The 26,157-nt window shown below is 42.7% G+C and overlaps 1 protein-coding gene and 1 long non-coding RNA gene across 5 annotated transcripts in view; both read left to right on the plus strand.

The window, feature by feature from the left end:
* The window catches only part of TCF20 (transcription factor 20), a 74,228-nt gene extending 66,270 nt beyond the window's left edge, over positions 1–7,958 (plus strand). For 2 of the 4 annotated variants that reach the window (XM_056523773.1, XM_056523774.1), the window contains exon 6: positions 7,353–7,958. Coding sequence is in view for 1 of the 4 variants with exons in the window: in XM_056523775.1 (XP_056379750.1) it covers positions 7,353–7,397 (45 nt within the window). In the remaining 3 variants the exon portion in view is untranslated. The remainder of the gene's footprint in view (positions 1–7,352) is intronic. The other 2 variants (XM_056523772.1, XM_056523775.1) reach the window with 2 other exon arrangements.
* Positions 7,959–20,490: 12,532 nt separating this feature from the next.
* Positions 20,491–26,157, plus strand: part of LOC130275603 (uncharacterized) — a 41,121-nt gene continuing 35,454 nt past the window's right edge. Inside the window, exon 1 of the long non-coding RNA XR_008844837.1 lies at positions 20,491–20,627. This is a non-coding gene — a long non-coding RNA (uncharacterized LOC130275603). The remainder of the gene's footprint in view (positions 20,628–26,157) is intronic.

The raw sequence follows: 26,157 nt of genomic DNA on the forward strand, positions 1-26,157 counted from the left end.
CAGTATTTATTTCCCAAATTCTGCAGTTTGAAGAAATCCCCAGTGTGTCACATGACTCAAACACAATTCTCTAAAACCAAAGAGCACCTTGATTTTAAGCCCTGATTTTATTAGAATGTTTTTCAGCCACAATGTCTCATTTGTAGATCCCCTAAAGTACCAGTACAATGAAACATCCCAAAAAGTTACCTCATTTTACAAACTACACCTCTCAGGGCATATATCTTGGGGGTAAAATGTTTTTGTGTATATGAAGAGAGCAAATGGGTTTAAAAATTCATGGAGAATGATTTAAATGGATAATATCTTATAGCGATGTATGGCTGTAACAATTGATCAGCTAGGTCTGCCCCTTCCATGTGTTGGCCCTATTGCTGTATACACACAGGGCTGTGGGGTGCTGCTGTCCACATGAATAGATATGAGGTTGAGGACGTCTGTTTTGTCTCTAAATTTAGTTACCATAATGTGCCCATCACTCAGGGATCTACTTTAACCAGGTTTCCATTTCTTATCTACCAGATTCTGAGGAGGCCACTTTGATTCCTTCTTACTTTACTGCAGGCCACTGTCCCTTATAAAAAGAGGCACTTTATTGTTAGACAAGTGTCCCTCTTTTCATCAATGTAAATGTAATACCCTTTACAAGTTTTTTTCTTTAAAGGGGTACTCCACTGGCCAGCGTTTGGAAGTAAATGTTCTGAACCCTGTGTTTGGGCTGCGGGGGTCAACCACTCACTATCACTAGTTAAGGATGTTATTAAAAGATGTTCCTCATCCTCTTTGGTTATGTCTGTGCCTGAACACCAATACCCAACCCATTGGATGTAAATCCCTTTACAGTTTAAAATAAAGTATATTTGAACTAGGGATCGACCGATTATCGGTATGGCCGATATTATCGGCCGATAATCACGATTTTGGGCATTATCGGTATCGGCAATTATCTTGCCGATAAGCCGATAATGCCCCGCACCGCCCCCCACCGCACCGCGACCGCCACCCCCTCGACCCGCCGCACCTCCGACCCACCGCACCGCGTCGCACCCCCCACCGTGATGCTAGGCGGTATACCGGTATGGATTTTTTCCCATACCGCTATACCGGTCGGGCCCCTCCCCCACCCTCCGAGTGAATAAAAAAATTAAACTTACCCGTAATGGGGGTGGTCCAGGCCATCCTTCCTTCATGTAGTGTCCGGGGGCGTTCCGGGTGGAGGGTGGTCCGGTCCGGGCTGTCCTTCTCCCACGGTCTTCTTCTCCACTCCGGGCAGGCTCCGGCCTAGTACGATGCATAGACGCCGCTACGCCGTGACGTCAGGTGCGTCGCTGCGCACGGGCGTCACTGCGCAGCGACGTCTATGCAGCGTACTAGGCCGGAGCCTGCCCGGAGTGGAGAAGATGACCGCCGGAGAAGAAGGACAGCCCGGACCGGACCACCCTCCACCCGGAACGCCCCCGGACACTACAGGAACGATGGATGGATGGCCCGGAGCACCCTGGCAGGTAGGGGAGAGAAGCGGGTGGTGGCGGCGGCGGCCTATGGCCCCGCAAAAGCCACTGCAGATCATTGATTTAAAGCGCCCGCTTTAAATCAATGATCTGCAGCGGTGTCGCAGGGGGTTAAATAGCCGATAACTTATATCGGAATATCGGTATAAGTTATTGGCTATCGGCCCTAACCTGCACCGATTATCGGTATCGGTATGGGCCCTAAAAAAACGATATCGGTCGATCCCTAATTTGAACCACCCTTATAAAGTGTATTCTTTATTTCCAGTACTTAAAATATGTACCATCATTGGTAGTTTTTGACTGCAATACAAGCTGCCTATTTTACTCGCTGTCGAAAGATGGGGTTATCCAGGAAAAAACTTTTTTTTATATATCAACTGGCTCCAGGAAGTTAAACAGATTTGTAAATTACTTCTATTAAAAAATCTTAATCCTTCCAATACTTATGAGCTTCTGAAGTTAAGGTTGTTCTTTTCTGTCAAAGAGTTCTCTGATGACACGTGTCTCCGGAAACGCCCAGTTTAGAAGCAAATTCCCATAGCAAACCTCATCTAAACTGGGTGTTTCCCGAGACACGTGTCATCAGAGAACTCTTAGACAGAAAAGAACAACCTTAACTTCAGAAGCTCATAAGTACTGGAAGGATTAAGATTTTTTAATAGAAGTTATTTACAAATCTGTTTAACTTTCTGGAGCCAGTTGATATATAAATAAAAGTTTTTTTCCTGGAATACCCCTTTAAATACCTACATTATAATAAATGTCACACTACCACTAAGCTTGCAGTCTCTCAAGTCCCTGCATTTGCCTATTTAATGTTGCAGTGTCCACTCATTTTAAAAGCACACACAGCCTCCCAATGCAGCCTTGTCCATTAATCCTCTCTTGTCCATGACTCATGGACAAGCCTGATGCTGCTGCAGGACTGGTTAGTGACCCAGTAGTGGTGGGATTTTCATGAGCCCATTTCTCTATTAAATATTAAAAAAATGTAAACAACCAAATTACAAAAGGTCTTACATTTTCCCTAATAACATATAAAAAGTTTTTCTGACAGTGCCCATTTAATTTAAAAGTCAAAATTATGTAAACCAAATCTGGTACAATCACCACAGCCATAATGAATAAAAAAAATAGGGATATGTACACATAAAAGACCTACCCACTGGCCCTCCTTATCGACTTATACAGTGTAGTCAGCTTTAAAAGGGGCAACAACACTAGCCATCATGCCCTGATGCCCCTATATAAGTTCCTTATCTAATCTTTATTCAGTGCTTTAAAGGGATTATCCAGGAATAGAAAAACAGAGCTTATTTCTTTCACAAACCGCTCCCTGTCTGTCTCCAGGTTGGAGTGAATGGAGCCAAGATGTGATACCACACCCAACCTGGAGCCAGACGTGAAACTGTTCTTGAAAGAGATTAGCTCTTTTTTTTCTGTTCCTGGATAACCCTTTTAAGACCACTCTTGGATGTGATCTTATAAGGATGAACACAATTATTGTTATATATCAAAGTACAGAATATAAAGTAACCTTGGATAATGCAGACTCCTCTGTACAGAATAAAGGTAACATCTTGCGTACATGAAAGAAAAACGTTATGCTAAGAATGCTCCTCTATTCTTATATTTCTTACCTTGACAGGTTTCTCCTACCATTTGCATAACTTCATCTGGATGTTATTGGTGCCCATTAACCCCTTAAGGGTATCAGATTTTTTTTTACTTTTGCTGTTTTTTTTTTCCTCCTCGTCTTCTCATGCCATAATAGTCAATTTTCCACCTACAGACTCAAATGAGGGCTTGTTTTTTTTTGTTCCACCAATTGCATTTTGTAAGTGTACCACAAAATCTACTGTGAAACAAAAGCAATTTGTGGTGCAGAACCTAAAAAACAAAACAAAATAAAAACAATTAGCAAATTTCTGTATATGTAGGTCCATATGGTTACAGTACCCAATTTATATACGTTTTGTTTTATTTTACCACTTTAAAAAAATGTATAACTTTTGTGTACAAAAATTTGTATGCCTAAAATTGTCCTCCCCTGACCCCTATACATTTTATTTTTCCTTATGCGGGGATGTATGAAGCTGCATTTTTTTTTTGTGTTCTGATATGTAGTTTAACTCTATCATTTTGTACTTTTCTGCTATATCAAGTAACCAGAAATCGGCAATGCTGGTATCTTTATTTTTTTTTTGTGCCATTTCACCAACTTTTATGGACATTTATGCACATGGTGATACCACATATACTTGTTTGTTTTACTTTTATTTTATTGAAAAAAATGGGCAAAGTGTTTTTTTTTGTTTTTTTTAATACAATATTTTAGTCCCAATAGGGCACTATTACATGCAATCTTTCGATTGCATATACTGAACAATGCTGTGCTGTATAACAGCATTGAAAGTGGTAGCTATAACCGATCCAAATGGTACATACAACAGATGCTGTAGGTAGAGATGGTCATAAATGTCACCACTCCTGTATACATGCACTCTAGGGTGATCATCATTCTGTCCATGATGCTTGGATAATATGGAATTTTTTTTGTCTCCTGGATGTATGAAGTAAGATACAAAATACTTTATTTATTCATAGAGTGATCTGATTGAATCTACAAATTAACCTGAGCAAAGTCAATCACTACTGCAGTGGAACACCTACTACCCCTTTATTTTAGTGATCATTGGGGAGTCTCAATGATGGGGAGACACCCACACATCTATGATTCACATGCTATGAAATGTCAGACATTTTACATTCATTCTTTTAGGGTATGTTCACACTGAGGAATTGGGGCGGAAATCAAGCTGAAATTTTCTGCCTCAAAATATTGTTACTTTTCCACAAGAACTCAGAGATTTCGCACGGAAATTCGAGCGGAATTCCACACGCGGAAATGAAGAAAATTTCAAGCTGAGGAGAAGAGTATAATAAATATATATATATATATCTATATAATATATATATATCAACAGAAGAATGCAGCAGCACACTGCCAGCACAAAGATATAGATGAAACAGGAATATGCAGTTAAAACATGGAGAGCTATACAGCTATGGTGTAATAGATGCACATGTGAAATAGTGAGGCACTTAGCTCGCAAATTTGTCTCCCCCGGCGGTCAAATAGCTTGGACCGTCCCACCGCGATAAGGTGGCTCATTGGGACGGACCCTACACTGTCATATATATATACCTCTTTTTTTCATGCGGAAATTCCGCACCAATTCCGTGTGGAAATGATTCTGACTGAAAAAAAAAAATTAACATTCATCTCTATGGGAGTAAGACGCTGATTCCACCTGAAAGAAAGAACATGATCTTTCTTCAAGCGGAACAGACTTCCTCGTCAGAATTCTGCTTGAGGAAATTCCTCAGTGTGAACTGAGGGGCAGAAATTCTGTACAACTCTATGGGGATTTTCACTGCTGAATGAATTGGAGAGGAAAAGCGAGCAGAATTACTTGTGGAAATTCCTCTCCAATTCCTCAGTGTGAACATACCCTTAACATGGAAAAGCAATTTTTTTTTTACCACTTAACCTGAATTACAGATGTATAAAAGAGTTAGAGATATTAAGAATAAGAAAGCATTCTTAGAGCAGTTCTAGGAACTTCATTTATCGTAATGTGTTTGCATCTCCCCACCGTTACGGTTGTTGTTACTTTCTGCTGCACACGACTCAGAAGTGTAAGCCAAATGGTCGCCAGTGTGTAGTCGGTGTATATATCTATATATTGTATTTCTAGTTGGAGCCCTAATATCCTATATTACAATTCTAATTTTTATGCTGTTTTTTTGTTTTATTTTTTTAAGAATTCTTTAATGTTTTGATGTAAAAATGTGTAAAAAAAAAATAAATAAATAGTTACTTGATGACTTTATAAAATACAAACTTGTCAACATAGGGCACTCACTACTTCAGGTGTAAAGTGCATGTCCACCTCTTAGGTGTAACGTTCCATGCAACTAGATTTCATAGTATCTCCTCAGTCCTCTGGGTTATGTCCGATACAGAGCTCCAAATCCCTTGCTTCCCTATACCCAACCTTTTCTGTTGCCCATTTAAGCTGTTACTTTTGGAAATAAGAAGGCAGTTTGCTAACCATGAAGTTGTACACACTTGTAGGATCTTAAATTACTTTAACAGTACTTCCTATTTTATATTCTAAGCAGTACCCTATTTAGCAAGGACCTGCAAGGAGATTTCAATGTGTATTTTTATTTAAAAATATAATGTCATGTCACAGAATTTTTGCAGCTCTGTGGTTGGTATGTTTCTGCAGCTAAAGGATCTAAAAGGGAAATTCCTAAAAGGAAATGGGTCACCCAAAAAATGACCTTTTTATATTTAAAAGTGTGCTCCGTATATACTCGAGTATAAGCCAACCCAAATATAAGCCGAGGCCCCTAATTTCACCCCAAAAACCCAGGAAGTTGACTCGACTATAAGCCTAGGGTGGGAAATACATCATCCCCCTCCCCCCCCTCTGTCATCATCCAGACCCTCGTCATTAACACCCCCGTCATCCTCCCCCTGTCATCATCCAGACCCCTGTCATCATCACCCCCCCTTCATCATCACCGCCTGTCAATCCCTTCATCAGTGGTCTTCAACCTGCGGACCTCTTGATGTTTCAAAACTACAACTTCCCGCATGCCCGGACAGCCATCGGCCTTCGTCCTCATCCAGACCCCCCTTTAGTTTTCTACTCGCCTCCGCTCCGGGCTGGCCCTGGCCTAGTGACGTTGCCTTGACGATGACGCACAGGGACGTTCATGCGCAGGCACGTCTGCTGCGCACAGACGTCCCTGTGCGTCATCGTCAAGGTAACGTCACTAGGCTGGGACCGGCACGGAGCGGAGAAGAGGTCCTTCCGGTGAAAATGGACAGACTAACCCTCCCCACCGGACGGTCCCTGCAGCATAGATGGCCCGGACCAGCTCACCCTTCCTTCCCACAGAGGGGAGGTGAGTAGAAAACTAATGGGGGGTCTGGATGATGATGAGGGCCCGGCAGTGGTCTTCAACCTGCAGACTTCCAGATGGTTCAAAACTACAACTCCAAGCATGCTGGGAGTTGTAGTTTTGCAACATCTGGAGGTCCGCAGGATGAAGACCCCTGAGAAGGAATTGACAGGCGGAGAGTTCACCCGAGTATAAGCCGAGAGGGGCGTTTTCAGCATGAAAAACTCTGCTTATACTCGAGTATATACGGTAAACTATGTTCCCTGTAAACTATTCTGCCTGATATACACTGCTTCTGTGGCCCCTGTTGTCTCCTCTGGCTGCTTGATATTCTTTGCCATTTTGCCATCCTTTTTTCAGTACGAATACTACATTTCCAGGTAGCCATTGCAGCTCTGTTCTCACTGCTTTCAAACTCCCTCTCTGAGATCAGCCCTCACCCTCCTTTGTGAGGAGAGAGATTTAGTGTGTGATTGGCTGGCGCTGCACACATCTCCCAGCTAAAGGGAGCATGAGTCATCCGTGCAGGGCAGAAACCACATGGTCTGGGTGTCTCAGGAGGATGGGGGCTGCTTTCATAGAGGGACTTGGACAGGCACAGTGGATGGCTGGATAACATTTTATTCTCACTCCCTTCATGCAAGTAAAAAATGAAAGCGGGAGAACTGCTCTATATAGTTAATGAATGATATTTAGACAATTAAATAGGTTGGTGAGAGGAAAAGGATGGGTTATGGGTTTAGCTCTCAGGAGTACCCCTTTTTAATTTATTTTTAATGATTTTATGGTGATGTTTTATTTTTCATTTTACTTAGACTGTGATTTCTAGTAATTTTATTTCTGTTTTCTGTCTTTTAGGTAAAGCTTTTAAATAAAGGGGATCATCACACCGTAGTCCACTAAAAAAATCGATGTGCTCCAGTTCTATGGGTGGACATTGCCTTCTACTTCGCTTAAACATTTCCGTCACAGACTCGGTGACATATAAACACGAGCGGTATCTCGCAGTCCATAAAACAGTCTACACGCTATGACAAGGGAGAACGTCTGTGTAATTTAATGTGGGGGGGGGGGGGAAGTATTAAACAAAATATATAAATATATTTTTAATCTGAAAAAGGAAAGGCGCAAAATCTTTTTATGGTTCAGATTAAATTTAATTTTAAAAATAAAAACTATGTACGGGGAAAGACAGACTTTTGAAAAAACAGTTTTAAAAATATTTTGTTCACTCTTTTTGACCGTTGCGCAACCTGCTACAGAGTTTGATTTCTTTACCCACTTAAGCTCTATTCTTTAAAAAGCTGGATTTTCGGCTATCAAATGCATATATGGATTGTATGGATATGGATGTATTCTGTGTGGCAAGCTGCTGTGTTTAGCAGCGCTTTTATGTAAATCTTGTATAAAATAAAAAACAGTCTGGCCAGAATTTAATATTCAAATACTGTGATGTCAGAGTATTATATTTGTTTCCTATGTGAGAAAACTTCTTGGACTGTTATAAACAGGTAAGAATGGCAAAACATGTTGGTGAATGAAAGTTTTCGATTTTAAAGCAAAATAAACCACCTATGGACTATAAAAAAAAAAAAAAAAAAAAAAATATATATATATATAATATTTCTTCTATTTTGGCCCACACAATCAAATTAAAGAGGGGGTAGGAGATGATATTTGAAGGGGTACTCCACTGATTTTCTCTCTCCATTCTGCCCAGGGTACAAAAAACTTATCTTCCACTGCTTCCCATGTGCGCTGATCTCGGTCTCCCATCTTCTGGGCTCTGCATTCTAGGGCCTGACACATCAGACTGCGCTGATCTTATCATTGGCCTCTGCTGGTGACACACTGAGCAGCAGGGTCCTGTAATGGCCAGGGCCCAGCCTTCTTACTGGTGCCAGGGCTTATTACATGACACTGCCTTTTTTTTTTAATCATTTGACATTTTCTAAGTTCTGTGCGTTTCATACATGTTCTAAATATATATAGAAATACACTGCTCCAAATAAAATTAAGGGAACACTTAAACAACACAATGTAACTCCAAGTCAATCACACTTCTGTGAAATCGCACTGTCCACTCAGGAAGCAAGACTGATTGATAATCAATTTCACATGCTGTTGTGCAAATGGAACAGACAACAGGTGGAAATTATAAGCAATTATCAAGACACCCCCAATAAAGAAGTGGTTCTGCAGGTGGTGACCACAGATCATTTCTCAGTTCCTATGCTTCCTGGCTGATGTTTTGGTCACTTTTGAATGCTGGCGGGGCTTTCACTCTAGTGGTAGCATGAGACAGAGTCTACAACCCACACAAGTGGCTCAGGTAGTTCAGCTCATCCAGGATGGCACATCAATGCGAGCTGTGGTAAGAAGATTTGCTGTGTCTGTCAGCATAGTGTCCAGAGGAGACAGGCAGTACATCAGGAGACGTGGAGGCGGCCATAGGAGGGCAACAACCCAGCAGTAGGACTGCTACCTCCACCTTTGTGCAACGAGGAGCACTGCCAGAACCCTGCAAAATGACCTCCAGCAGGCCACAAATGTGCATGTGTCCACTCAAAAGGTCAGAAACAGACTCCACAGCCCAACACCGTGCAGGACATTTGGCATTTGCCAGAGAACACGAAGATTGGCAAATTTGCCACTGGCTCTTCACAGATGAAAGCAGGTTCACACTGAGCACATGACAGTGTTGAGATGCCGTGGAGAACGTTCTGCTGCCTGCAACATCCTCCAGCATGACCGGTTTGGTGCTGGGTCTAATGGTGTGGGGTGGCATTTCCTTGGGGGCCGCACAGTCCTCCATGTACTTGCTAGAGGTAGCCTGACTGCCATTAGGTACCGAGATGAGATCCTTAGACCCCTTGTGAGACCATATGCTGGTGCGGTTGGCCCTGGGTTCCTCCTAATACAAGACAATGCTAGACCTCATGGAGTGTGTCAGCAGTTCCTGCAAGAAAAAGGCATTGATGCTATGGACTGGCCGCCCGTTCCCCAGACCTGAATCAGATTGAGCACATCTGGGACATCATGTCTCGCTCCATCCACCAACGGTGGATGCTTTAGTCCAGGTCTGGGAGACCATCCGCCACCTCATCAGGAGCATGCCCAGGCCTTGTAGGGAGGTCAAATGGGCACGTGGAGGCCACACGCACTACTGAGCCTCATTTTGACTTGTTTTAAGGACATTACATAAAGTTGGATCAGCCTGTAGTGTGGTTTTCCACTTTGATTTTGAGTGTGACTCCATATCCAGACCTCCATGGGTTGATACATTTGATTTCCATTGATAATTTTTGTGTGATTTTGTTGTCAGCACATTCAACTATGTCAAGACGAAAGTATTTCATACGATTAGTTCATTCATTCAGATCTAGGATGTGTTATCTTAGCAGTGTAGTTTCAATCTGTTGGATTTTGTTTGGTGTTTGATAACTCAGCAATAAGGCAATTGTAGGAAACTTCAAGTTCTTCTTCATGTGACAAAATGAAAAGGCAGAAAATTTGGCTTCAGAATCCATGCGTATGTTACATGTTGATTGTAAAGGGGTTTTATGACAGTAAAATCAATTTTCAACTGTCTAATAAATGAACATACACTCACTGGCCACTTTATTAGTTACAACTTACTAGTACTGGGTTGGATTCTCTTTTGCCTTCAGAATTGCCATAATTCTTTTTAGAATACTTTCTACATGGTGCTGGAAACATTTTGCTCCATATAGACATGATGGCATCAAACAGTTGCAGATTTTTCGGGTACACAATGATGTAAATCTCCTGTTTTATGACATCCCGAAGGTGATCTATTGGATTGGTAAAGAGAGAGATGGTTTTGCGTGAAAATCCCAGTACATGTGCAGTTTCTGAAATACTCAGACCAGTCCATCTGGCACCAGCAACCATGCCACGTTCAAAGCCCCCTGTAAACCTCTTTCATCACCATTCAGTTTGAACTTCAGCAAGTTGTCTTGACCACATCTACATGCCCTAAAGGAATTCAGTTGCTGCCATGTATTTGGCTGAATAGCTATTTGTGTAATTGGCCAGTCATATGGTCTACTCTAGTCTCCATTAGCCCAAGTTCCTGTGGAGCTGACTTTCTGTTTCTGTTGTACACTCTAGCTGAAAAATTCAGCCATTTAGATCTCCCTTTTTTAAATCAACTGGTGCCAGAAAGTTAAACAGATGTAAATTACTTCTATTAAAAAATCTTAATCCTTCCAGTACTTAACTGCTGTATACTTCAGAGGAAGTTCTTTTCTTTTTTTAATTTCTTTTCTGTCTGACTTCAGTCACCCCTGTCAATTTTGGGAACTGTCCAGAGTAGAAGCAAATCCACATAGAACACCTCTCCTACTCTGGACAGTTCCTGACATGGACAGAGGTGTCAGCAGAGAGCACTGTGGTCAGACTGAAAGGAAATTCAAATAGAAAAGATCTTCCTGTGGATCATACAGCAGCTGATAAGTACTGGAATGATTAAGATTTTTTAGTAGAAGTAATTTACAAATCTGTTTAATGTTCTGGCACAAGTTGATTTAAATTTAAAAAAAAAATGTTTTCCAGCGGAGTACCCCTTTAAGTATAAGCTCTGCCCACTACACTCACAGGAGAGAGAGCAGAATTTTTGTCTAGAGTTCTGCTGGAACAGGAAGTTCATAACAGGATGTACAGAAAGATGGGCCAATGAAGACAACAGAGCAGTTTGTTTCAGAAGCAAAAGAAAAGCATGAAAGGTCATAGGTTTCAATATCAGAAAACGCCTATAAGGCTCCTTTTAATTAGAAAAATAGTATTCAGAAAAGTAATGTCACCTTTTTTTTCATGCTAAATATTCTTTAAAGGGATACTCCGCTGCTAGACATGTTACCCCCTACCCAAAGGATAGGTGATAAGATGTCTGTCCGCTGGGGACCCCCGTGATATCTGTCCCGGCACCCCAGTCAGTTATCTGGTGCACGGAGTGAACTCTGCTCTGTGCCACATGACTGGTGAACACGGCCACCACGCCCCCTCCATTGGTGTCCATGGGAGGGGGCGTGACATCACAATCACGGAAGCCCCAGGCTTCCGTAGCGCCACAGCATTGGCCCGGAGATCGCGGGGGTCTCCGCAGCTGGACCCCCTGGGATCAGACATGTCTAGGGGTGGAGTACCCCTTTAACCCCTTAAGGACGCAGGACGTAAATGTACGTCCTGGTGAGGTGGTACTTAACGCACCAGGACGTACATTTACGTCCTAAGCATAACCGCGGGCATCGGAGCAATGCCCGTGTCATGCGCGGCTGATCCCGGCTGCTGATCGCAGCCAGGGACCCGCCGGCAATGGCCGACGCCCGCGATCTCGCAGGCGTCCGCCATTAACCCCTCAGGTGCCGGGATCAATACAGATCCCGGCATCTGCGGCAGTTCGCGATTTAAATGAACGATCGGATCGCCCGCAGCGCTGCTGCGGGGATCCGATCATTCATAACGCCGCACGGAGGTCCCCTCACCTTCCTCCGTGCGGCTCCCGGCATCTCCTGCTCTGGTCTGTGATCGAGCAGACTAGAGCAGGAGATGACCGATAATACTGATCTGTTCTATGTCTTATACATAGAACAGATCAGTATTAGCAATCATGGTATTGCTATGAATAGTCCCCTATGGGGACTATTCAAGTGTAAAAAAAAAATGTAAAAGTAAAAGTAAAAAAAAAGTGAAAAATCCCCTCCCCCAATAAAAAAGTAAAACGTCCGTTTTTTCCTATTTTACCCCCAAAAAGCGTAAAAAACATTTTTTATAGACATATTTGGTATCGCCGCGTGCATAAATGTCCGAACTATTAAAATAAAATGTTAATGATCCCGTACGGTGAACGGCATGAACGGAAAAAAATAAAAAATTGTCCAAAATTCCTACTTTTTTAATACATTTTATTAAAAAAAAAATTATAAAAAATGTATTAAAAGTTTTTTATATGCAAATGTGGTATCAAAAAAAAGTACAGATCATTGCGCAAAAAATGTGCCCCCATACCGCCGCTTATACGGAAAAATAAAAAAGTTAGAGGTCATCAAAATAAAGGGATTATAAACGTACTAATTTGGTTAAAAAGTTTGTGATTTTTTTTAAGCGCAACAATAATATAAAGGTATGTAATAATGGGTATCATTTTAATCGTATTGACCCTCAGAATAAAGAACACATGTCATTTTTACCATAAATTGTACGGCGTGAAAACAAAACCTTCCAAAATTAGGAAAATTGCATTTTTCGTTTTAATTTCCCCACAAAAATAGTGTTTTTTGGTTGCGCCATACATTTTATGATATAACGAGTGATGTCATTACAAAGGACAACTGGTCGCGCAAAAAATAAGCCCTCATACTAGTCTGTGGATGAAAATATAAAAGAGTTATGATTTTTAGAAGGCGAGGAGGAAAAAATGAAAACGTAAAAATTAAATTGTCTGAGTCCTTAAGGCCAAAATGGGCTGAGTCCTTAAGGGGTTAATGGAGACCTATGTGGAAAATATCTTTTGTGCAAAGCAAGAATAAAAAATTGTTAAATGTATCCATTCTCTTCAACTATGAGGAAAAAGACCTATAGTCTTGGAGTCATGTCATTTTCCACTTGAACACCTAACCAACCTTGTGGTACGAATGAGCAGGTCATTATATAGAGATAAATTGGGTTAACTTGGCATAAGAAACCTATATTTAAAAATGTGACATTTTACATCCTCAATCTATACTCTAGTATATACTAGTCACTAAGTTCACATCATATGTAGTGTGAGGCCACGTAGCTGCATAATACAATAAAATGACCACAAGAGGTCAGCGAATATCAACACAAAAAGAGTTCTTAACTTTGGTTAATCTAGGTTAGAATCCTAGTACATTTTGTTAAAAGGGTTTTTCCCCCACAATTGACATTGATAAAATGGAAATTAGGCTGGGGGGGGGGATGAATAGTATTTAATACATATATGTCGAGAGGGGAAGGGGGGCATCCACTTTCCAAATGTTAATCACTGGACAGATTGAACAATATTTGCCCAAATGCTTCATCCGGCAGCTAGATCAAATAATCTCTCTTCTAATTCAGGGGATGGAGATTCTGTATAAAAACACAACCCTGTATTCTTTAAAAAAAACATTAAAATCTGTTCACATCTGTTTCGGGGGCTCTTAAACTGGAACAGTTGTGCAGTGCGCAGCTCTATTCTTCCTGTCAAAACAACAGACACCATGACCAGACACCATCTATGGGGTCTGTCATGACTGATCCGTCACAGCTTGGATCCTGTTTTTCGGATTTTTATGACCGAACAGAAATAGAATTTACAATGGAGATAGGAACTTAGGTTTAGTCATAACATTTGATGGCCTGCATAATATTCTGCAGGACTTTCTTCTGCTGCCTAAACATCTGGTCATACATGTTAAAGCCGCAGAAGATAGTCCTGCAGTGGTGACGGGGCGTGTCCGAGAGGTCTTGGTGCCAGACAGACATTCTGTATTGGTAATGTAACCTTACTGTTGCCTCTTTTTGTCATCTCGAACCAATCTGTCCATCTTCCTGTGACATCAATAAAGTATTTTTGTCCACATAACTGCCACTCACTGGATGTTTTCTCTGTTTTTAACCATTCTCTGTAACACCTAGAGATGGTTGTGCTTTACTATTCGAGTAGATTGTTAGGCATCTGGCATCAGCAACCATGCCATGTTCAAAGCCACCTAAATCCCCTTTCTTCCCTATTCTGATGCTTGGTTTAAAGACCCTTCAAGGTGTCTCATGGTATCTCAGAGGTCAGCAACAAAGCTCATTGCCGGCTTGCCTCCTCATCCTAATCCCATCTTCCCCAGATACGAGAGACACACACATCCTGCCGTCCACGTGTTTATTAAAGAAAATTAGATTTATCCCACCATGCTTCTTCCATTGCTTGGTCCACCTCTGATGCTTACTTGCACATTGTAGTCACTTTTAATGGAGGACAGCGGTCAGCTTTGGCACTGTAACTGATCTGCAATTATGTAGGAAGCTATGATGAGTCCATAGTATGTTTGCGCGACTACCGAAAAGGAGTATCTGTGTATGGGACTGCTCCCGGAGTTATGTTTAAAGCTGGAGGTGTTCTGGACAGAGTATGGTAGGGATGTCGAGATAACTTCTATTGGAGAATTGGTAATCCAAGTAAATTTTTCGTTTTGTTCTCCTTTCATTATTATTATTATTATTTAGTTTTTTTTATTCAAACTGTGCTCAGCCTGGGGGGGATGTTTAGTGGGATGTGAGTTGACCACAAAATAATTTTTTTTGTTTTTGTGGGTTTATTTTATTAATTGGGATATTTCCACACCTATTAACAATATGCAATATATTTGTTTGTTTGTTTTTGTAATTTTCATTCATTTATTTATTTAGAAAGGGGTAATTCTTTTGTATATGAAAAAATATTTTTTTCTTTAATACTTTTTAGTTCTCCTAGATCATTTGATTGTTCGGGCAGCACCTGTCATCTAATTTCTTAGATGGCAAGATCACCATTGCAGATATCATCTAGCACCAAAGTATGGAGAGTGAACATACATGTATAAGGGGCGTTCAAAAATTTTCCCCACTTTTTATTTAACTGTTTTTGATTTGTTTTGAAATAAATGAAATCACTTTTCTACATAGACTTGCCAGACATAACTGGTCATGACACATTAAGACACAACTAGTTACTACTCCTTCCGCCTTCACCATTTCCAACAAAAAGATAAATGTGTGGAAACCTTTTGAAAGTTTGACATTTAATGTAGTATGTCAAATGTCGGGAAGGGGCTCAAAAGCCTTGGTAAATCCTGTATGTTATTGTATCCAAAATGCTTGCTGAAACTATAGTTCCAAAGAATAGGATAACCATTTCTATAATCAGAATCATTTCTGGTTGCTGTGACAGCACCACCTGAGAGAGGACTCTACCCCTAGGGACAGTAAACCTGCAGGATGAAAGGAAGAGCCCTCCTCTCCTGCCTCAGTGGTTTCCTGTCCCATGGAAGCCAATTGAGGCAGGAGTCCCTGTCTCTGGTGGATTTGGCTGGAGGCAATGCTTTTTATTCCCCTGGGGTGCTGTGGCATCATAGACCTTCCTTTAAAGTCTGTCTCTATGATTATCACCCATCCCATTACCTGCTCAGGTGGTGCGGTGCAGCGTGGTCGTGTTATATGCTAGGGTGAGAGGTGGAGGAGTGGCATTCAGGGCTCTACTTCTCTGTGCGCATCTCAAAATGGGGCCTTCTGTGGGAGGCCGGAGATGACGCAGGACCATTATTAAGGGTGGCAGAAGTGACGTGGGGCCATTCAGCTGCTTGGGAACCCCGGAAGTGACATCAGACCCCAGGGCATTGGTACAGAGGAAGAGTCAGATAATATTTAGATGCCCTTTGTACACAGGAAGGTCATCATTGTGGAAACCAGGCAGCTATCCTAAGTGAAGGGCAAGCTAAAGACATGAGTTCATCAAAAGAAGACCCCCCAGCCTCGGTACCAGCATCTACCTGAGTACTGTACAAAAATTTTCCCCACTTTTTATTTAACAGTTTTTGATTTGTTTTGAAATAAATGATCAGGAGAAATTCAGAATTCCCTCAGGGCAGCTAATTTGTCTATTCCTGCTACTCTACTACCAATGACACCTGTTCCTGAAACTCCTGTATGTACTGTGACTCCTACAGCAGGTTCAGGCAAAGAGGCAATTGTTCCCATGTCTGCTGAATCAGGGGAAGAATCCTCTTTTCTCTATTGGCCCCATTAGGGGACACAGACCATGGGTGTATGCTGCTGTCTCTAGGAGGTGTGACACTATGGCAACAAAAAAGTCGGCTCCTCCCAGCAGGATATACCCGCCTCCAGACCCTGAGCTAATCAGTTTTAGCTTAGTGTCTAAGGAGGTGGACATGGTCTGGAGTTCTCTCCAGACCAGGTCTTATGTTTTATTATTTTCCTAGATTTAGGGATGTGTTAGTTTTTTTTATTCCGTTTTCTTTCCTGTTTTCAGGTGGGGACTCAGGAACTGCGGCTGACTGTTTCCCCATTGCGATTGAGGGGGGCACAGACATTGCGTATATGCGATGTTCACCCTCTCTCGCCAACGGTCAGCGCCTGGGGTTGTACCTCATAGGTCCGGGTCCCCCTATCTTCCTGCTCGCCTCGCTCGCACATGGTAGCCCGGCATGATGCAGGTAACTAAAGCTGGCTGAAGACTTCATAGAGAAGACTTCATGAGGTAAGTTCTTCAGACTGAGGTGAGTATTTCCTCCTTTTAGGTGTGGACTTGCAACCTCTGGAGACCCCTAGTTTTTGGCCCACTCTTTATTTTTCCTGGGCAACCCCTTCATGGTGGTCTGGGGGCTTATTCAAGAGGGACTTGCAGCCCTCTCTTAGTTTCAGGTTGGGGGACATATGGAGAGAGCGATATAGGGATATGGCAGAGACAGGGAACAAATATAAACAGACAGTGCGTTCGTGTGAGAACTGTATTCAGACACCATGGCCAGCTCCCTACCTCAGCAGCCGCGGCTGCCGACTTTCACTTGCGAGTGCCGGCTTCAGTCTCAGCCGCATCTCGCGCGTGAAAAAACTGCCTACGGTGTTTTCACCCACTCTCTTCCCATTGCGCTCGCACATGCGACCGCATATGGGCTTAGAGCTGGGAGTGGGCGCCATTATCTCCCGGCCTCATGTTCTCAGCCGCGGGCTCTGCACGGTCTTAAGCCCCACCCACCTGCGAGCCGCGGCTGTGTTCGCCCGCTCCCTTCCCCTGTCATTCACATATGCGTTTGGGGCCGGGAGCTTGCGCCACTATTGGCCGCATGTACTTTGACCGCGAGCCCTGTACGGACTTAGCTCCGCCCACCTGTGGCTGGCGGGCATTCCCCAGAGCGCGCAAATTATCGGTGCGGTGTGCGCACAGAGGGATTTTTCAGGGCTAATCAGGATGCCCTTGCTGGGTGAGACTTATGTCCGAGCCCAGACAGGTTCCTCCCTGTAAACAGCTCGGGAGGTTACTTTTTACACCTTTAGGGGCTGTATCGCTAAAATGTATGGTTCTGCTGAACCCGTTTGTTCTACTACACACTGCTTCCCCAGACTACCCTGTGAAGGGTTCCAGTTCTGTGGGGACTGCCTTTGGAGGGATCCTCCCTACTCCGGCCCTCCAGAGGGTCCCGCTCTCCCTCTAGACTGACTCTCTTGCAGCGTCATAAGGCTGTTTTATCTGACTCATCCCCCGAGTCTCCTGGCAGGCACGTGCACTCCCCTCACAGGCATTGCCCTGTTACTCCAGCTAGTAGCAAGCATCGCTCCCCTGGAGGACGCTCCTATGGTCGCCGCTCTGGTTCTCCAGACCCGCGTACCAGGTCAGTTTCTCCCTCTTCGAGGACCACCTCACACGTTCCCATTCACCTGGAGAACTTGTGGTTGAAGTTTCCGATTCGGCCTCTGACCCAGAGGACTGCATGGATATGTCGGACATGGTGCACTCATTGGTTTCGGCCATAAGAGACACCTTCCATCTAGAGGACACAGGAACTTCAGACGTGGCTCCAGAAGTTACCTTTCATTGTGCCCAAGGTATTCCCTCGCCAAGGACCTCATTGCTTGGTGGACCTCCTCTCCAACTGTGGATCTACCGGTCTCCCGCCTCTCTAAGGCAACTGTCCTGCCGTTGACTTATACGGCTGCCTTTCAGGATCCTTTCGGACAAAAAGGTGGGGACTTTGGCTAAAGTTGCCTTTTAGACAGCAGGTCCCTCCTTTCTTCCTGCTTTTGCTTCTGCCTGGATGTCAGATGCAGTATTCAGGATTTCTCCGGAGGATCTATCTGAACTAGCTCTCCGATGTTCCTCAGCCGGAGTTTTTTCTGTGTTCTGCTCCCATGCGTAGCCGCTGTGCTGCCTTTGCCACAGGCTACTTGGTAGCCCTCCGTCGCTCCATGTGGCTTATAGCCTGAATGCCGACACCGCCTTCAAGAAGGGAGGCGACGGGCGGTAAGAGTTCCTTATACCTCTGAATTAGGCTCGCAGAACCACTTTCCATCGGAACTCCTCCTTCCGGTCCTGCAGACCTTTGGTTCCAACAAAGGGTCCAGCCTGGCGCCTTCACGGGTAGAGGGCTCCCCCCTTCCTGACCCATCCCACCCATAGGCCTTCCTCGGCCTGAAGGGTCGCCCCACCCACCGACCTTTTCTTGAGTGGTTGGTTGCCTCTTACTCTTCCGGGATGCCTGGACCACGCACATTCAGGATCCCTTGGTCAGGGATGTGGTAGTCAACGGATGGATACAGGATTGAATTTGCTTCCCTTCCTTGGGATTGCCTTTTTCTTTCCTGGACCCTCTGGTTCCCCTCTCTAGCGAAGGCAGTTCGGGTAACGCTCCAGCTCTTTTTTTTTTATCCGGGGAGTAATTGTTCCAGTTCCTTCAGGGGAACGTTCTCGAGGTTTATTCCAACCTCTTTGTGGTCCCCAAGGAAGGCGTTTCTGTTCGCCCAATTTTGGTCCTCGAGTATCTCAGCCAGCATCTTCTGTTTTCCCATTCCGAATGGAGTCCCACCATTCAGTGTTGGCGTCCATGGTTCAAGGGGAGTTTTCGCTCCTCGGTGGACATCAAAGATGCCTGCCTCCACGTCTCATCATTTTGTGGTCATCAGCGGTACCTCTGCTTTGCAGTTACGGATGGTCATTTCTTTTGTGGCTCTCCATTTCAGTCTGGCCACTTCTCCACGGACCCTTTCCAAGTCCTGGCGCCTTTGATAGCCCTTTAATACGTACATCAGTTGTTTCCGTGATCCCTGACTTGGATGACCTCCTGATCAGAGCTCCAGACAGGGCCCAGATCCTGGAGAGTCTTGGTCTCAACCTCCAGTCCTTGTCTCAATTCGGTTGGATGGTCTATCGGGACAAGTCCAACCCTCTCCTGGAGCTCTAGTTCGACACAGCCTCTGCCGAACAATCGTCTGACTCTCTTATTTAGAGTCCGGTGACTTTGGCACCCTGCTCCAGTTTTCCATTCGCTTTTGCATGGATGTCCTGGGTCGGTTGGTGGAGGCCGTGCCATTTGCCCACTTTCATCACCTGCTGATTCTCTTCCAGTGGGACAGGTCTCCTTTGGCTCTCGACAGTCTTGTCAGTCCCTTCTATGGTGGCTTCATTTTCCCCCTGATTTTTCAGGGGCGCTCCTTCCTGCCCCTCCCTGCCTGTCTGTCGGGCTGGGGAGGTGTTTTCAGGGACCGGCCGGTCTGGGGCCTTGGTCCCCCGAGAAGCTCTTTTCCCCTTCAACATGTTGGGGTCTAGGGCAAATTTTTTCTTTAGATAAAAGAAGGTGTAGCTCACTCAGTGGGTGAATATACCTGAGGTTAACTGGTGTTACCTTCACCCAAAGATCTAAATAGTACAGAAAAACGATTTAGTTGATAAATCAACTAGGTACCAGTCCTCAAGGTATATGTAAAAGAAAGTTAGTGGAATGTAAAGAATAAGAATAGATGGAGATCCAGATATTAATTGAAAAAATATAATATATTTATTAAAGGTCATGATATTCGCTGGTATCTAGTGTCCCTGCAGGGTCCTTGCATGGGACAAAAGGCGCAGCATAGAATAATAAAAGTGTATAAAATCAATGAATTAATAATTCAATAGAGAGAATAAAATAAAATAGAATAAAACTTGCATCTATAGTTCATCCAATGTTGGCATCAATAATAATCAGTTAACAGTGTTCTTAACTGCTCAGTCTCTTATAAGCACGATGTGATGCCGATAGCCAAATACTTTGTCAAATAACGGCTTGTTGTAACAGTTGCAGTGTCCAATCTCAATGAATTAGCCGATGGTAGTGCAGTGTAACAAACTGTCTCACAGATGTGAAGGATAACGAAAGTCCGGTGCACAGCACCACTCACCACCCTTGCGACCGCTGGTATTGCTGGTATCGGCAGAGGAGCTGTTTCGGTGATGTGGCACGGAGGTGTCAGGCCTCCGGCAGTGAAGGTCTGTATCTCCTGTGTCCGGCAGCGTTATAGGTAGCGCTGGAGTTGTCCTCTCCGCAAGGTCCGCGGCTGGCACGGATGGCACCGGCCTCGTAGGTAAGCCGAAGGTCCTTGGCTGGTGGAATAGAGCGGTGCGTTCAAGGTAGCGGTGGGAGTGCGTGCAGCGCGCCCCGTGTAGTTGAGCGCTTGCACGCGCGCAGAGTGGCAGTGAAGCCGCAGTGGTCCCAATACTGGGGGCTTCCAGCAGTTTCAAATAGAGTTCGGTATAGAGCTGGGATATGGAGATAATTATAGATAGATGCAAGTAGAATACACAATTCTAGACGCGTTTCAAGGCCTCGGGCCTTTTCTTCAGTAGAGGTATAGGTGTATGGTTTGTGCGGGAAGAGTTTTTTATAGTGTGAACTGTGATTAGTGGAAAACCAGAAAGTCTGGAAATTCCAGGTTGTAGGTAAATTCGGGAACTGGATCATATAGGAAAAGGAGAAAAATAGAGAAAATTAGATAGTAGAGGTAAAAGAGTATGTAGATATGATATATGGATAATGAATGTGTAATTGAACGTGGAAGGCTGGAAAAACAATGGTTCAATGTGGGTATTAAATAACTTCAGTTAGTTAGCAGACTCCTATATATATGTATATATAGGGTATATTTAAAGGACTAGGTCTAGTGATAGCTTATGGAATAAATAGACAGCATAATATCAAGAAAAAATATATAGAAAAAATATATATATAAAAGTGAAAAAATGGTTTGTAACATGAGAACATAAAAATGAAAAAATGGATGACTATGGAGATAAAAATGTGAATAACATAAATGATTAAAATAATCATAATGATAATAAAAAGGTAGAGATAAAAAAAAATTATTATTAATAAAAGATAGAAATAAATAAAATGAAAGTAAATACAAGTGTAGTAATGGTTAGCGGGACTGGAACAAAAATGGTTGGTGGAACTGGAACAAAAATGGTTGGTGGAACTGGAACAAAAATGGTTGGTGGAACTGGAACAAAAATGGTTGGTGGAACTGGAACAAAAACAAAAAACAAAAATACATGCAGATGTGGAACACCGGAGATGTAATGTTTCTTGGGTGGGGCTCAACCACAGGACCGTCGCCGAGTCGATATGCGACCAGTCGGCGACGGGTCATGGGGGAGAGCCCAACCACAAGTACTAAAGGAATCCGAAGATCTCCAGCTCAGCATTAAGACCTTTAGGAATCAATGTGTCGAACTCGAAGATCTTGCCGGATTCAGCCTTCGACATACGAGTAATAAAATCGCCACCTCTCCAGCAATTGTTTACTTTTAAAAGCTGTAAAGAAAAATTGAGAAGGATCTTGAGCATGGCATTCCGTAAAATGAAGTGACAACGAATGAGTCTTGTTTCCTTTTTTAATATTATAGATATGCTCTGATATACGGATTTTTAGTTTCCTTTTGATTCGTCCGATATACTGTTTGCCACAGGTACATAAAAATTTTTTTTGCCACAGGCTTGTGGTATGTGCTACACACCAATTTGTTTGTATCAATGGTAATTAAAAGATCTAAAAATTCCAAAGTGCCTGTGCTTATATGCGGTGTAAATTTTAAGTTTAAAAAAATTTGTGTTTATCCAGGAAATAAACACCAATTTTTTAAACTTAAAATTTACACCGCATATAAGCACAGGCACTTTGGAATTTTTAGATCTTTTAATTACCATTGATACAAACAAAAATTGATGTGTAGCACATACCACAAGCTTGTGGCAAAAAATAGTTTTATACTTTTTAATAGTTGCCACTTACCTAGATGGCTTTTAAATGTCCCAAAAGGTCAATTCCAGAGATTGAAGAGAAATTGTGCATTTGATAACAAATTTGAGGAAGAGGCACAAGTTTTAACTAATAAGTTCCTGGATAAAAACTACCCCCAAACCATTTTAGGCAAAGCATTAAACGATACCTGGACCCTAGATAGATTATCTTTTTTCAATCCCAAACCAGTTGACCCTCCATCTGAAGGCGATATCCCCAAACTGATCCTACCCTTTAACAGAAATTACAAAGAAATTGAAAGGATCATCAAAATGAACTGGCATTTCTTAAAAGACGACAAAGCCATTGGTCATACCATCCCCACACATCCTCCTATAGTTTACACCAAGGCTCACAATTTGGGCATACAAGTAGCCCCCACCATCCGTCAACCACCTTCCATCTCATCTTCCACCTGGCTTCAGACAAAAGGATTCCACAAATGTGGATCCTGTTCAGGTTGCAAAATCACAAATTCACCCAAAACCATTACAGAAATGTCATCAAAAACTAACCAATTCACCTATAAAATCACAGACTGTCTCACTTGCCACAGCAAAGGAATTATTTATTTAATACAATGTACCTGTAGCAAACAGTATATCGGACGAACCAAAAGGAAACAAAAAATCCGTATATCAGAGCATATCTATAATATTAAAAAAGGAAACAAGACTCATCCGCTGTCACTTCATTTTACGGAATGCCATGCTCAAGATCCTTCTCAATTTTTCTTTACAGCTCTTTTAAAAGTAAACAATTGCTGGAGAGGTGGCGATTTTATTACTCGTATGTCGAAGGCTGAATCCGGCAAGATCTTCGAGTTCGACACATTGATCCCTAAAGGTCTTAATGCTGAGCTGGAGATCTTCGGATTCCTTTAGTACTTGTGGTTGGGCTCTCTCCCATGACCCGTCGCCGACTGGTCGCATATCGACTCGGCGACGGTCCTGTGGTTGAGCCCCACCCAAGAAACATTACATCTCCGGTGTTCCACATCTGCATGTATTTTTGTTTTTGTCTCAGTTCCACCAACCATTTTTGTTCCAGTCCCGCTAACCATTACTACACTTGTATTTACTTTCATTTTATTTATTTATATCTTTTATTAATATTTTATTTTTTTTACTTTATTTTATTTTTATTTTTTTATCTCTACCTTTTTATTATCATTATGATTATTTTTATCATTTATATTATTCACATTTTTATCTCCATAGTCATCCATTTTTTCATTTTTATGTTCTCATGTTACAAACCATTTTTCACTTTTATATATATATTTTTTCTATATATTTTTTCTTGATATTATGCTGTCTATTTATTCCATAAGCTATCACTAGACCTAGTCCTTTAAATATACCCTATATATACATATATATAGGAGTCTGCTAACTAACTGAAGTTATTTAATACCCACATTGAACCATTGTTTTTCCAGCCTTCCACGTTCAATTACACATTCATTATCCATATATCATATCTACATACTCTTTTACCTCTACTATCTAATTTTCTCTATTTTTCTCCTTTTCCTATATGATCCAGTTCCTGAATTTACCTACAACCTGGAATTTCCAGACTTTCTGGTTTTCCACTAATCACAGTTCACACTATAAAAAAAACTCTTCCCGCACAAACCATACACCTATACCTCTACTGAAGAAAAGGCCCGAGGCCTTGAAACGCGTCTAGAATTGTGTATTCTACTTGCATCTATCTATAATTATCTCCATATCCCAGCTCTATACCGAACTCTATTTGAAACTGAAACTGCTGCTATACATAGAACAGATCAGTATTAGCAATCATGGTATTGCTATGAATAGTCCCCTATGGGGACTATTCAAGTGTAAAAAAAAATGTAAAAGTAAAAAATAAGTGAAAAATCCCCTCCCCAATAAAAAAGTAAAACGTCCGTTTTTTCCTATTTTACCCCCAAAAAGCGTAAAAAATAAATTTTATAGATATATTTGGTATCGCCGCGTGCGTAAATGTCCGAACTATTAAAATAAAATGTTAATGATCCCGTATGGTGAACGGCGTGAACGAAAAAAAAAAGTCCAAAATTGCTACTTTTTTAATACATTTTATTAAAAAAAATTATAAAAAATGTATTACGTTTTTTATATGCAAATGTGGTATCAAAAATAGTACAGATCATGGCGCAAAAAATGAGCCCTCATACCGCCGCTTATACGGAAAAATAAAAAAGTTAGAGGTCATCAAAATAAAGGGATTATAAACGTACTAATTTGGTTAAAAAGTTTGTGATTTTTTTTTAAGCACAACAATAATAGAAAAGTATGTAATAATGGGTATCATTTTAATCGTATTGACCCTCAGAATAAAGAACACACGTCATTTTTACCATAAATTGTACGGCGTGAAAACGAAACCTTCCAAAATTAGCAAAATTGCGTTTTTCGTTTTAATTTCCCCACAAAAATAGTGTTTTTTGGTTGCGCCATACATTTTATGATATAATGAGTTATGTCATTACAAAGGACAACTGGTCGCGCAAAAAACAAGCCCTTATACTAGTCTGTGGATGAAAATATAAAAGAGTTATGATTTTTAGAAGGCGAGGAGGAAAAAACGAAAATGTAAAAATTAAATAGTCTGAGTCCTTAAGGCCAAAATGGACCTTAAGGGGTTAAGAAGGAATGTGATAACCCGGATAAAAAAGCTTTTTTTTTTTTTTTTTTTTATAATGCTTAGGGCCCTAAAAAGTAGGTACCATATATCCCGGCGTATAAGACGACCCCCAACTTTTACAGTTAAAATATAGAGTTTGGGATATACTCGCCGTATAAGACTACCCCTTCTACCGCGATGTACAGTACCTTGTAGTTCCCCCCACATCAGGTAAGCAGTATAGTTACCCCCACATTAGGTAGGCAGCATGTTCCCCCACATTAGGTTGCAGTTCCCCCATATTGGGTTGGCAGTTCCCCCACATTAGGTTGCCAACTCCCTCACATTAGGTTGCAGTTCCCCCACATTAGGTTGCAGTTCCCCCACATTAGGTTGTAGTTCCCCCACATTAGGTCGGCAGTTCCTCCACAATAGTAGGCAGCTTCCCCCACATTAGGTTGCAGTTCCCCCACATTAGGTCGGGAGTTACCCCACATTAGTAGGCAGCTCCATCACATTAGTAGACAGTCTCCCCCCCCCCCCCCCCCCCCTCACAGACATACAGCCTCCAGCCATATACAATGTATGGCTGGAGGCTGTATGTCTGTACTGCCCCCACAGTGTTCTGATTACCGCTCATCCGGCCCGGGGTCACCATCTACTGCTATGGACCATAGCAGCAGTCCCAGGCCTGTAGGAGCGGTGACGGGATCACTGAAGAAGATGACGCGCGGCCGGTCACTCATCAGGCCCCGGCCGGCGTGCGTCCTCCTGCGTCTCTATGGTCGCAGGGGGACGTCACTGACGTCCCGTGCGTACAACCATAGAGGCGGAGAAGCGGAGGAGGACCGCAGGAGGACGCGCGCCAGTCGGGGAATGGTGAGTGACCGGCAGACATCCCTATGTCCCGAAAAGATCTTTCGGGAGACAGGGATGTCCGGCATAGGAAAAGCTATGATTATCTTCTCCCGTGATACTAAAAACCAGGGTGCCTCCAGCTGTCGTGTAACTACAACTACCAGCATGCCCGGACCGGCAAAGGCTGTCCGGGCATGCTGGGAATTGTAGTTTTACAACAGCTGGAGACACCCTGGTTTTTAGTATCAGTAATTAGTTTTTATCTGCTCTGGCCGGCCCCCGCACACGGGAGCCGGCCCGGGCAGATAGTCATAAGTTT

Source organism: Hyla sarda, chromosome 6, assembly GCF_029499605.1.
Source record: "Hyla sarda isolate aHylSar1 chromosome 6, aHylSar1.hap1, whole genome shotgun sequence".
In the NCBI taxonomy this organism is placed as follows: domain Eukaryota; kingdom Metazoa; phylum Chordata; class Amphibia; order Anura; family Hylidae; genus Hyla; species Hyla sarda.